The following is a 14,066-nucleotide window of genomic DNA, read 5'->3' as shown; positions in this document are numbered from 1 at the left end:
TATTAAATATTTAATCCGTTTATCGGATAATGCAGCAGTGACAATTGAAAATGTATACAAACGGTCACGAATATAATTTTTATCATCAGCTGATTACAAAAATTTAAGTGTGTAGGTACTATATATTTTATTAATATGCGTATAAATGTATGTACACCTGTCACCTATACGAGTAATATAATATAAAAATCATTATAGTCGTAATCATGCAAATATTTAATCTGTCTATAGAATACATTTATTATCATGGACGGTTTAAAAAAGAGACTCGTACAGCAATCAAGCGTCTGTTTCTCATCTATTGGTGATTTAACAATTGGAAATCGCTACCCGATCACCAAACTGTGCAACCAAGATACTCAGTACGGTAGAACTGTACTGTGCACTTTAATAGACAACAACGATGGCGATAAACTTATCAATGTGTACCTTCCTAAATCAATTAAACTTAATAACGATGAGATTCTCGAGTTTAATTCGAGGGTGGTAAAGAACTTGGCTTTGGTCTACAAAGGTCGCAAGGGGAGAGCGTTTGATATAACGTTTGAGTGATCAATTAAAAAATAAATTTTGAGTTTCTATTAATATTAGATATATTTTAAATTAATAAATGGTTTAACAGTAATTTATTATGTTACATGTTTTAATGTTAAGGTCTTAAGGCATATATGAACTCATAACATTAATCGAAAAATACCTAAACAAGAACATCAACAAAAAATTGGTTGAATTGTATATATATATTTATGTTTACAATGTTTTATCTAAGTTATGTACATTTTACATAGCTTGAGCATAAATTGTACGTATAATATACGTTTATTATTATAATTTTTTGACATAAAATAATATTTCTATGGTAGGTTTCTTTTACAATTATTACTTTAATTTTTGTATTTATACTATAGAGTAGCGTAGTGCTAAACATTTTTCAAATCTGAGGCAAACTATACAATTTGACCATACTAAAATCATATGAAAAAAACGAAATATAACCCTTTTTAAATAAGCCTATCTTCTTCCCAGAGATCTAATGTACACACAAACATTCATTTACATAATATATATTTATATATAATATATATATATATATATATATATATTGACAAAAAACAATAATACAAATCAACCAACATGCCCGATTAATCAATAGCAATCAATATAATACACGATTATTATTTTAATCTAGGGTGACCATATTAAAAAAAAATCTCAAAATATATTATAATATATTACATAAACATATAAAATATGTACCTACTTGTAGTTATATATTATAAATTAAAATTAAAGAAGTATGCATAAAACGAAAAAAAACATAAATGATTAAATAAGAATTTTTATTTTATTTGGAACTAAAAAAGGAACTCGTTCATTTTCCAATGGAATGACAAAGGAACGAATTCTTTTTTTTTTAAGGAACAATAGGAACAGAACGAATTCCTTTTTTTAAAAAAGAACGTGGAACGAAACGAATTCCTTTTATAAGGAACTTGACAAACACTGGCTTGGTGTACACGTCAAACAGGTGACACATGGGTGGAAACATCGGACCCAACAGTCTACCGTTATGACTTATGAGTTTATTTAACGGTATACCGAAACCGAATGCCATCACCCCGTTTATAGTTTTATATATTTTTGATTACTTAAACTATACCTATTACTTTATTTGCATACAAACAAAACAATAATACCGATTACGTTTAGGTTGTCAGTTTTTTTTTTTAACATGCATTTGCTCACCTTCTTAAGCAATGATTGTGATGAAGGTGAGGAGTACCTATTTAAGAGAAAACATACATATTAGCAAAGGTGGGCAAGTTAATGAAAATAATTAACTCAAGTTAAATTAAGTTAAGAGGACACAAGATCGATAGGTTAAAAGTTAACAGTTAACAAATTATAAATTTAATTCGATAATTTAAAAGTTAATATAGAAAAAAATATTAACTTAACTCAGTTTAAAAAAAAGTTGATCTATTTTTTTTAATTAGTACCTATGTTATAATCACATAAAGAGTGAATGTGTCTTTCTAGTTTCTAATTTATAAATTATAAAAAACAATTTGATTGAACTTTTATCATAATGTGCACTGTATACCCTTTTACTTTTACTTTACTATTATTTATTAATTTAAGCTATACTCATCTTAAATAAATAATTTAACAAATATATTTTTTTATATCGTATAGCAATTGAATGTCATATTATGACTCATAAAGCGTGAAGATAATGACCTTCATGTGTAATAGTAATATTTACGTATACACCAAAAATTTCAAAATGTTTTTAACTTGATTTTTTTTAAATCAACTGAGAAAAGTTAAGTTATTTCAACTGTAAATTAAACTAGTTAAGTTCATAAGCTGATTATAAAATAAACTAACTAGTTAAGTTAAAAAGTTAAAAATATTAACTTTTTAACTTAACTTTAACTTTTTAACTAGTATTAATGCCCACCTTTGCATATTAGGTTAGTATGGTAGCCGGTAGGTATGTAGAATAGAAAAAAAAAGAAAAGAAACATTGCAAATATATGAGATAGAATTTACGATTTAAAAGATTCTACCAACTCTTAAAAATAAGTTTACTTGTATATATTATATTAATTGTAATAGTTGTCGTGATAACAATATTATATTAGGTAGATAGGTACTATAGGTTGGTATTTATGATATATCTATTTATAATATCATATACCTAATGCCTAATATTATAATTTATAAGTTATTCTATTAAAATTACCCACTAACACTATGTACAAAGTGCAAAGTATACTATTCCACGCGGATGTACCTACCTATTATTTACATTGTTATATTTGAATAGTCAAGCAAACAATTTTATTAAACATTAAATTATATTATTAAAAATATCATCATAAAGTAGGTAAATAACAAATGTACAAAAGTACTAATATAACATAATTTCAAATCAATGTAATATGTAGGTACCTACACTAAAATAATATTTAATTATAATAATGATTATTAAATCGTAATATAAAATATAATAAAGATAGGTATAACACGTTAGGGACGATTCGACATCAAAAAAATAGCATAAAACGTATTTTAGTATAAATTCTAGTATTGTGTTCATAACCACAAGTACGGAGATAATTTGTTATTTTTAAACATCTTTATTTTCTGAATGTAGGCAAGTAGCAATTGAGAAGGTTCATAAGTTTTTCATAATATTATTTTTTGTCATATTTTTTAAATAACGTATGTTATAATAAAGCTTAAAATTATCGCAGAGGTTATGCATTTGTTGAATTCTTTCTCTAAGATAATATTGATTGTGTTTAAAAGTTCGATCCGTAAAATGTTCATAGGCTGGTAACGGAATTAGAACATTTATGTGGTTTTCAACTTAAACTTTATTAAAAGTGCTAATAAAATATGAATCGTTTACAGTAATATTAGTTTAAAATCTTAATTATTACATGGGTTTTACACCGTCACTGATAGTAATTCTATTGAATGAAACTCGTGTCTACTAGTTGAAATATTTTTTAAAAATTATCAGTTTTCAGCATTCGTATAATAACAGCTTGGGGTTCTCATGCAACAGACGTATCACTTGCGAATCGGCTAAAGCAGTGATGCCCAACCTTTTTCCTTTGGCGGGCCACTTTGGTAAGCAATATTATCTTCAAGCGGGCCACAAAGTATAAAAGTACAAAAATAATCTTATATATTAGACTTGTTTTCTTATCTTTTATTGTCTATTGAAAAGATTATGAATTGAGATACACATCTTAGGTACACCATTAGTTAGATCAGTACGTTATTTTAAGTACACCGCGGGTGATATCGATATTTAATTGTTAAGTTTCCGTATGAAAATGTTAGACAGAAAAAAACGCAAATATAATGATGATTGCCGAATTTTTGATGAAAAATGGTCTATAAATTATGATGAAACAAACAAAATCGGTTCATAGATCGTGACTTACGGATGAACACCTTCATTCAATTTTGAGGATTGGAACCACTAAACTTTAACCAGATTTTTCATTATTAGTACAAGCTCAAATTTCACATTAAAAATAAGAGTAAAACATTTTTGTATAGTTTTTAGTTTTATTATTATCATTATAATTGTATTTTTTGGAATAATTATTTAAACGAATTCATAAATTTAAATAAAAATAATATATGAAAATAAATAATTTAATAATTTTTTCATACATTTTTAAAATTGTTTTTGTTTTAGAAAATTCGTAGCGGACCACATAGAATACCTTTAGAATAGAATACCGGGCCGCGGGTTGGGCACCACTGGGCTAAAGGGACACGCCGCCGTCGCGGACTGACCGGAAATCAATGTAAAAACTGGGGACTAAGCCCATTGTTCTACTTTTTAAAGTTGTTTTAATCATATTAAAACCTCATACATAATCTATGGGTATTTTTTGAATTGATTAGAACAATTAAACTATAATTTTTGTATAGGTAATAAGTACACATTTTTGAGATCGTTGTAAGTTAAAATAATTTATTACTCTTAAAATCATTTTCATGAAATTTTAATCACTTTTAATGGAAATCGTTTCATTAATACAATTTTGGGAATCCGACCAATTGCTAAATACCTACTAAGTATTTATCTGACCATTTTTTTGTTTAAATTGTGAAATCACAATTATTTTATTTGTTTATTGGTGATTTTTTACTAAAGGTATTATATTATAATATGTCTTGTATGGTTTGTGATATCTAATTATTTTTGGAAGGGGTATCTGTTGATTATAAAATATTTTATCTGGCAACACTGCGTAGATTCATCACAACACACGTGCGAGTTCGCTTAGTGCCGGTGCAAAGCGAACAGTCTCGTAACTCGTTACTTGTTAGTTGTTAGTCGTTTCACGTTTTTGGATGCGGCACGCGGCATTGTGGCGGTGTTTTGAAGTTAAAATAGTTATCGTTACTTTTGTAATACTGACTACTGTGGTAGTTAGAGTGTTACTGTTACTTAAATTTAAAAACTCATTTCGTGGCAGGTAAGTGTTAAAGTACGACGTTGTTTTTCCCCGTCATGTATAGTAATAATAAATAATAATGACTAGACAATTGATACTAATAGCAATATTGTTCGTTATTACTTATTATAATCAGTGACGCCCAAGAAATAATTTTACCCACCCACCCACCTCCTCACATACTCAAAATTATATTATTTTATACATATTATCATATTTTAATTGATAATATTAGTAAATATTAAGGTATAAACCAATAAAATCTGTTATTAATAATGAACATTTCTCAAGTTAATAATTTATTAATGTTATTATACCCACCCACCCCTTATTTTTAAGGTGACCCCTACACCTAGTAAAAGGGTTGGGCGCCACTGATTATAATTATTTAGAGAGTAGAATTTAAAAAGGGAAGGACTATTTAAATTTGAATTTAAAAAAATAAATGCCTGTAAAACGTTCTCATATTTATTGCTCCAGGTGTTTTGGGGACAATGGTCAGAGACGTCTGTTACTCCATCCTAGAGTAATACTCTACAGAGTAATATTACTCTATGGACTTTGTACGCACATACCTGACTGTATGATTTTTATTATGGTATTAGTTAAGTCATGTATTGCAATTTGTAATTCACGTAGGATGTAGAAATGTAGGATAGATAGTTAATTAAAGTAGGTTGACAGTAATTATAATAGGTACATTTTCATGCCACACCCATCTGATAATGTCCTGTACTCATGTAGTACCTAATATAGAGGTATGTTGAAAGAAAAAATGTGTGAGTTTTTCATCAATCATCGTTCACCACATACTATCCTGCGATGAACGGCCTCTGTGTAATTCAGTTGACTCTATACTCTATAGAGCTATATGTCTACATTTATGTGCTTTAAAAGAAACATTTTAAGTTTCTAGCTAATCATAATTGTTGTGGTTGTTGTTGATGCTGATCAAAAATTGAGTTTATAATCCAGGGTTCTAGCCACAAAAAGCATGTAATGTAATAAATGTATAATTTAATATTTCCTTAGAAAACCGTTCCACAAGATTCAGTGCATCACTTCGTTGGACGATGACGTAATTAACTTATCTTGCACCACCCGTCTTATTGGATTTAATTTATTTGTTTTTGACACTAATATTGTATAAATTATTAGGATATAATTATTGCTATTTGAAGATTTGTCAAGGTTAGCAGATATGTGATGAATTGGTAGTATAATATCATAATAACCTATATTGTTCTTAAAATAAAAGGGGCTGATGGCTGTTATACTACCTGATTCACCATTGATCATAGTACTATTTATGCTCAGCTATATTTATGTGTCAGTTGCTCAGTTAATGTAGTCTGGCCGCACATTTCCAAAATGTTTACACTTTACAAATTTTGAATATTATTATAGGTACATAAATTCCATTCATAACTTATTATACTTTTATTGTTAAAAAAAATTACAAACTTTATAATAAATTGTATATTACGCATTCCAAGAAAGAATATAACAATGGCTTAGTAGTAGTTAGTACAAACTGCTTATAAGTCACAAAATTGAAATTTTGCAAGAGATCTATTTTATACTTTAACTTTTTTTTAAGCCCGCTTACCTTAAGAAATATATAATCAATTCTTTTTTAATATATTATAATATATAATTCAAAATAAATAAACAAAATCAAAAAAGAGTCAACGAATCAGTATTTTCTAGTTGATTACGCATGACACGAAAAGAAAATTAACTTGAAAAAGTTAACTTACAACAATATAAATTTTAACTGAATAAGTTAATAAGTTAAAAACAAAAATAATGAACTAGTTAAGTTAAAAAGTTAAAAAAAATTAACTTTTTAACAAGTGAATGCCCACCTTTGGAAATTAGTTTTGTAAACCAAAGTCAATACTAACTAAATTTAAGGTGCATAATTATGTAAGTTTACAATGTATTATTACAAGTATAATTATAACTTGATTAGTAAGGCTGAAGAATTGGATATGTGACGGTATGGTATTGATGATCGACAAATCCAAGTAGAAAAAGAGAAGAATAAATATAACCATATTTTAATTTACTCTCATTTTATTATTTAATTGAATTGCTCTATGTGTGTCATTTAAATGTTCACGCCTCATAATCATATTTTGAACACTTGCATCAACTTCTTCTATTGTTTAGTAAATTATATGGAAAATATATCTTTATATATTTCAAATAATTATTAATATTTTATTCTTATTTTTGCTTCAGAAAATGAATACAACAACATCAGAAAATGTCAAAATCACTGACTCAATGTCCACAAAAAAGAGAGGTAGTGTCGGCCTCAAAAAACAACTTGGTCTCCTCGAAGGCGTTGCCATAATTTTGGGCATCATATTTGGATCTGGTTAGTAAATAATTGTCCATGAGAACAATTAAATGTTTATTTATTTTATGTAAAAAAATATGATACCTATACTTAACTAAAATCTTTAAACTATTATTTAATAAAAAAAAAAATAATTGAATATGCTTCAAATGTTTAAAAAAACAAAACAAAAAAAAAACTTTTTTTAGGTAATTAAATATACTTAAAACCATTCTTTTAAATTGGTTGGTTCCGATTATAATTCATAGATTTGATTTATCTTCAGTATCCATTCTATAAAAATTATTTATGTCTACATATATTTTTAATGCATTAATTTTACATAACCATCAGAATTATCAGCTATTACACGACCGATACAACCATAAAATATATAATATTGTAAAAGTTATTATTCAGTATCCATGTATCCCTTCAGTCATAATTTTAGTTTTACTCATAGACCTTATATTAATAGACGGAACATCCAGGCGGGATGCGGCTGAGTGGTGCGGTTTGCATTACAGTGATATATATATATTATATACAGAGTATTGTGTTATCTAGTGCGCATGTTTGGTGTACGTTGTACTACCTTGATCAGCGCCATCACGCTTGAACACCGGAACTATAACCACGTTCCGTCTATTAGTATAAAGTCTATGATTTTACTAAATGGGTGTAGGTGCTTATCTTTATTCTATCTATTATTAATGAGTTTAATTACAACACTTAAAATAATATAAGTAAAACAAATAGTAATTCTTTTTATTATATCTATTAATTGTTACATAACTTTAAAAAAAAAAATGATAGAGCTATTATAATGTACAATTGTGTTTATATAATTTTAAAATTGTTCCTTCAATATACTTAAAAATAAACCATTGCAATTTTTCCTTGTAGTATAATGAAGTAACTATGTTATAACTTGTGAAACACATGCATATAAAGTGCAATGCAAAGTTACAGAAATATGTAGGTAATTCAAATAGAGCTTAAATTTAAAATAAATATATAATTTTTACGTTTTTGGATATTTAAACGTTATAAAATTTTAATGTTTATCGTTATTATACTTTCAAACGTTATATTTTGATTTATTCCCCTTATCGTTTTTATATTTTTAAACGTTATTTAATATTTTTGTTTTCTGTTTAATTTTAATTTTTTGTAAATTATATTGTTATTTATGGTTTAGATAGATAATTAACCATACTTTGACGTAAGAACTATCAAGTTAGTAGAATTTGTTGTCCAGTATAGGTTATTTTCAATCAACTTAGGGTTTTTAGTAAGTAGCTATAACTGGCAAGTTAGTGTTGTCTTGGTGTCAAATATTGTTTAAATAGTACGGCATGAATGAAATATGAAATAATAGGTTTTATTAAAAAAAATATTTATAACAATAATACAAGTTGAAATGGCGTAATAATGTTAATATTATATAAGTATTTAGTAGGTAAGTAGGTATCATTAAACCACGCGCTTGTTGTTTTGTATCTTATTGAAATTTGAATTACAGAAATGAACTAATATTCTATTAAATTCCATATTTATAAATCAAACAGGGATAAACAAAAAAATAATAAATTATTATTAACAACTTTGCCAACTTTGAATTGTTCATAGTTATAACTTATAAGATTCATGCTTATATAGACTACAAAATTTAAAAACATTACTAATGTTAAGTTCTACATAAAAAAAAGCACAAACGTTATTTTCATTATTTTTATGTTACATCTATTGTTTATTTTTCATCATTAATTATGAATAATGCTATATTATGTTTAATGATGTTAGATTATTTTCTTTTTTAGTTTATTGATCACGTTTATTTTTTTCATTATTTATCGTTATAACCATTGATTATAACGTATACATTTTAGTATTATAAATAACGTTTTTAAGTCCTGAATTCAAATAATTGTAACTGCAACATAATGTAAGAATGAAAACTGTTATCTGTAACCTTTTAAAAATCTATTATTTTAAAATATTTAAAGTTGATCGTTTGATTAACCTATATTGGATAATATTATACCAATGATCTTTCAAATCTAAAAACATTGGTATCAAAAATTAATTTAAAATAAGATAGTATTATATATATATATATATATCATTATATACCATTATTTTGACTATGTATATTTTTTGTAACTAGAATAAAAACTATAATTGACTGTACATTTATACACACTGCCGCATAGATATAGTAATAGTTTGTTTTAACAGTTTTTACATCTTATTTGATGAATTTTTAAACTATTGATTCTCTGATATCCAGGGTGTCAAATATTCCAATCTATTTCAGACTATTTATAATATTATGTTTATCTGTGTATTTTGAACCTTTATCTAAAAAAAAATCAAATAATATAATCCAGAATATAATAGTTGACAAAATGCCAGCTTTTCTCACATGACAGCCCTCCTCTCAACTATATTTTTCTAGCTCTCCTTACTAGAAAATCTCCAAAATTATTATCTTGTCCCAAATATTATCAATAACAATGAGATATTTGCACCATTATTTTATATTATATTTAGTTTGTTGTGTAATCAACATTTATTATCCAATAAGAAGCAATACCTCAAGTATATTAAGTACAATTAATAAAGATACAATAATTTCCGTATGCCCTTGAACCACTTATACAATTATTATTGGAAGTGAATACATTTAATTTTTTTTTATAGGCACATTTTTCAACATAAATAATATAATAATATTAGCATGTCGAATTTCATATTTTCTGCCTTGATTATTGATAAATTTAAATTGCATTTAATTTTATGTGCCCCTGCTTCAATGATGTTTAGTCTTCAGGGACGCCCGCACCAATGTAGCTCAGGGAGGGGGGGCAAAAAATCGCAAGTACCTATATACTTATAGAAAATTTTACCGCTACATCTTTCATCTACTCATACTTTGTAATAGTATCGTTAATAATTTTTTAAAAATCAAAACTAATTTAAGTTAATATGAAATTACACTATATTTCTAATATTTCTAAGAAAAAACATAATACAATTTAAACAAAAAACAACTTTATTTGATTTGAATTTACATATTACATCATATTTATACATTTTATTCAAAAAGTAATGCAGGGTTATCTACACATTCTTCTACTAGTTCTATTTCATGTTGATCGATTGCAGCAAGTGACTGCTATAAAAACAATACAAAATAAATTTAAAATTAAAGAAAGAGTCTTACTTTTAAATAATTAAAAAGACTACATTATAATATAATTTATAACTCAATTATTAATTAGGTATTAAATTAATAGTTATATTCATGAAAATAAAAAAATAAAAATTGACCATATTGTGCCAATAATATTTGCTATATATTATTTAAATACCCGGGTATTCTTGTAAGTTGTATTAACTGAAAAAATGCATACTTTAAGTATGAATGTAATTACTCGCAAAAACATTAAATTGTTATGATGGTAGAATGTAATTTTAATAAAATTAATAATAATAATATTAGCAAGAAATTTAATATAAATAATCCAATATAAGAGCTTAGGTACTTTTTTTTGTTTGAAAAATAAGAGTCAAGTGTCTTCATTTTCTTCTTTTTAGAAACTGAATCCATATTTGCACTTCTTAATGAATTTTTTTAATTATTTTAACTTAAAAATTGTGTACCTACCTAAGTAAAATTTTAAAGTTGATACTTTATATTATCAGAATCATGTTTTTTTTAATTCCTATAAATTATAAATTATAACGCTATTAATAAATTTAAAACTAATATCTGCTATAGCAGAGGTGAGCAATAGGCCGCCCGGGGAGGAGAAGTAACTGGACCTCCAAGCATATTTTTTTTAATGCTGGTTTTCCACATATAATGGACATTAGACACCTATATTACCTATATTTTTATCTATTTTTGTGTTGTATTTGGATGTATTTTGGCTCCACATACATAATATATTAAACTTTGTTATCTATAATGACGTTTTTAAATAATAAATATTGTTCAAGATTAACTGATCACCTAGCTGCACCTTCAAAATACTCTGCGCATTAGTTGTTCTCCAAGAGTAGGTACCACATTTAAAAAAAATTGGCTGATATTATATAAAATAATTTGCTTAAATAGCTTAAACCGTATTTTCAATATAACAATAAACAGATTATATTAACTACCTAATATTTAAGTTTTTTCTGGTCCTTGAAAATTTTTTTTGCAAATTATCTGGACCGCCATACAATTTGATTTCCGACCCCTGATCTATAGGGTACCTTTTGATTTTTGTAAGGATGGAATTATGTAAGTCATGGGTTGATAATTACCTATGCATTATATACTTAAGAGACTTAATACCGGGAAAATCTGCGGACAAATACTTTGTGAAAAATCACTAATCAGTACTACCACTAGTTAAATTTGTTTTTTTTTAAATAAACCAAAAGTGAAACAAAATAATTATGTGCGAGGATTATACAATAATTTCCAATGCATTTAATAATACCTATCATATTTGATTTTTTTAAGAAAATAATTTGATTTTTTTTGTGTATACTTGTATTCTTTTTTTTTAGATTTTTTAAGGTCATAAACATTCTCTGATTCTCACCCCATTAATAATAAACTTTAAAAGTTTCAAGTATCCACAAATAATAATATCAGAATTTCAACTATGAATGTCTATAAAATTACTGTGTTTTAATATATTTTTTTGGATACAGTATGTACTAGTCCTTGAATTACATTTTCATAGCTATACAAATTGAACATTTTATACATTTTTAACAACCTACAAAATGATTTCCAAGTTTTGGTGATTATGATGATTTTTTTTAAAATGTGAATAGCATTTGAAATTCTTACATAAAAATGTGCCTATGTATCTTTAATTCTATTAATTTTCTTTAGTAACAACATATGAGAAACCGTGTATTAAATTTTCAAGCTTTTCGACCCAGTTAAAGACATTTTTACTACCTAACGTATTTAGAAAAAAAACCAAATGAAATTGAAAATATCAAATTTCTATAAATATGTATCTCAAAAAGTGACAAAATATTCTAAATTTGAATTGAAAATTGTATTATGTATATTGTATATAATATGATAATTAATTAAACATTTGGTGAATATGATGACGTAAAAGTATCTACGGCCGACGGTTATTCGTTTTTTAATTATAAGTAAATGAAAAAAAATTAATACTTACCTATTTTGTCAAAAATTAGTGATTTTGTTTTCACCCAAATTAATATTATTCATCGTAAACGAAAAAACTATTTTGGTTAGGTATCACTGAATTTTATTATTTGAAAATATTTTTCAAGCTTCTACTATTATTCGCTTTTATATGTTTTTCACTTAGGTATTCATGCGCCACCACAGACAAATATTTTTTTTCCGATTACCAGACAATATCAACCATAAATAAACCAAAAAAAAATAAATTTAACCATTTTGACTGCAGTTAACTAATTTTATATCTAAGACTTAAATACATAATATTTTAACGTTTATAATTATTATATAACGATTAACAGTCGCAAAATCAGGCAAATCTCAAACAAAAATATTTTACAAAATATGTCGTTTGAGTGTTTGACAAAAGTGCCATGGATCTTTTTTGATATTTATATGTGTGTGCGATACTGATACATAGGTATATTTATCTCACCATCGGGCGTGATGAACGAAGCTGGATCGGTCGGTGTCAGCTTAGCCGTGTGGGTCATGTGCGGCATACTGTCCATGATCGGCGCACTGTGTTACGCAGAACTGGGCACGTCCATACCGAGGTCGGGCGGCGACTACACATACTTGTTCGAGGCGTACGGACCGCTGCCAGCGTTCCTCTACCTGTGGGACGCTATGCTCGTGTTTGTGTATGTATATTCAATTTAATATATTATATATAATAAGATGTACCTACCTTCATAATATTGTTTTTATTATATTGTTAGGTACTTAAGTATGCATACATTATAATATACAGTAGATTCTTATTATCTCAAATTTTTCGTAATCGCGAACTCCATTGAAACCAGCTTGAAATAAATAATAATTACCATTACAATAGAGCTTGATATCTTGAACATTCTTATAGGTATGAGGAAATGAGGTATCTCGAACTTATTTAACACCCCTTGGGTTTCGACATTACGAGAGCTAATCACAATAAATACTAAAGAATATACGGTCAAAACTATGTACCTAGTGCTTTATGTTGGGTGGGAGGAAACGGTTAGAATTATAATAAATATAAATTATAATTGCATCCCACGCTGCGAACTACATGTTTCTTGATATTCATTTAAAAACCAACTTTCTATATTAATTGTATTATTACATTACAAATATTTAAAAATCTGAAAAAATATCTTTAAGAACTAAGCTTCTTCTCATTCTCTGTTTTGTGAAATGGAGCCTATTTCATTGATACAAATAAACTTAAAATAATACTTTAAGGACTTGGTATAGTGGAGTATAAGTATTAGTGCATTACTTGCAATGATAGTGATCAGTAATAACTATTATTATAGGTACTTAAATGCAATAAATGTGATTTATGACCAGTTTTTTTGTCATAAATCTCAAATTAAAAATTGCAGCTAGAAATCGATTTTGATACCTAGGTAATTTATATATCAGATTTTATAACGTTTTAAATACTTACATACAATTCTCATAAGTCATAATACTATAGTACTTAAGAGGACGCCACACCCGCATT

General features: G+C 26.5%; 2 protein-coding genes across 2 annotated transcripts in view; both read left to right on the top strand.

Annotated features, from left to right (window-relative positions):
• On the top strand, positions 1 to 615 carry LOC100572349. The gene is made up of 2 exons (XM_003247223.4): positions 1 to 111; positions 232 to 615. The coding sequence occupies exon 2, from the start codon at positions 247 to 249 to the stop codon at positions 550 to 552; it is 306 nt and encodes a 101-aa protein (XP_003247271.1). The 5' UTR covers positions 1 to 111; positions 232 to 246; the 3' UTR covers positions 553 to 615.
• A 4,134-nt stretch (positions 616 to 4,749) lies between these two features.
• LOC100168793 (Y+L amino acid transporter 2-like) overlaps positions 4,750 to 14,066 on the top strand; it is a 14,109-nt gene continuing 4,792 nt past the window's right edge. Inside the window, exons 1-3 of the mRNA XM_016807702.2 lie at positions 4,750 to 5,015; positions 7,242 to 7,380; positions 12,996 to 13,218. Of these exons, the coding sequence (XP_016663191.1) occupies positions 7,245 to 7,380; positions 12,996 to 13,218 (359 nt within the window). The 5' untranslated portion in view covers positions 4,750 to 5,015; positions 7,242 to 7,244. The remainder of the gene's footprint in view (positions 5,016 to 7,241; positions 7,381 to 12,995; positions 13,219 to 14,066) is intronic.

This window comes from Acyrthosiphon pisum, chromosome X (assembly GCF_005508785.2).
Source record: "Acyrthosiphon pisum isolate AL4f chromosome X, pea_aphid_22Mar2018_4r6ur, whole genome shotgun sequence".
In the NCBI taxonomy this organism is placed as follows: domain Eukaryota; kingdom Metazoa; phylum Arthropoda; class Insecta; order Hemiptera; family Aphididae; genus Acyrthosiphon; species Acyrthosiphon pisum.
This window is presented reverse-complemented; position numbering and strand designations above follow the sequence as displayed.

Bases quoted from the DNA above. Each gene is read 5' to 3' on its own strand.
- LOC100572349 (XM_003247223.4), top strand. From the start codon at position 247: ATGGACGGTTTAAAAAAGAGACTCGTACAGCAATCAAGCGTCTGTTTC.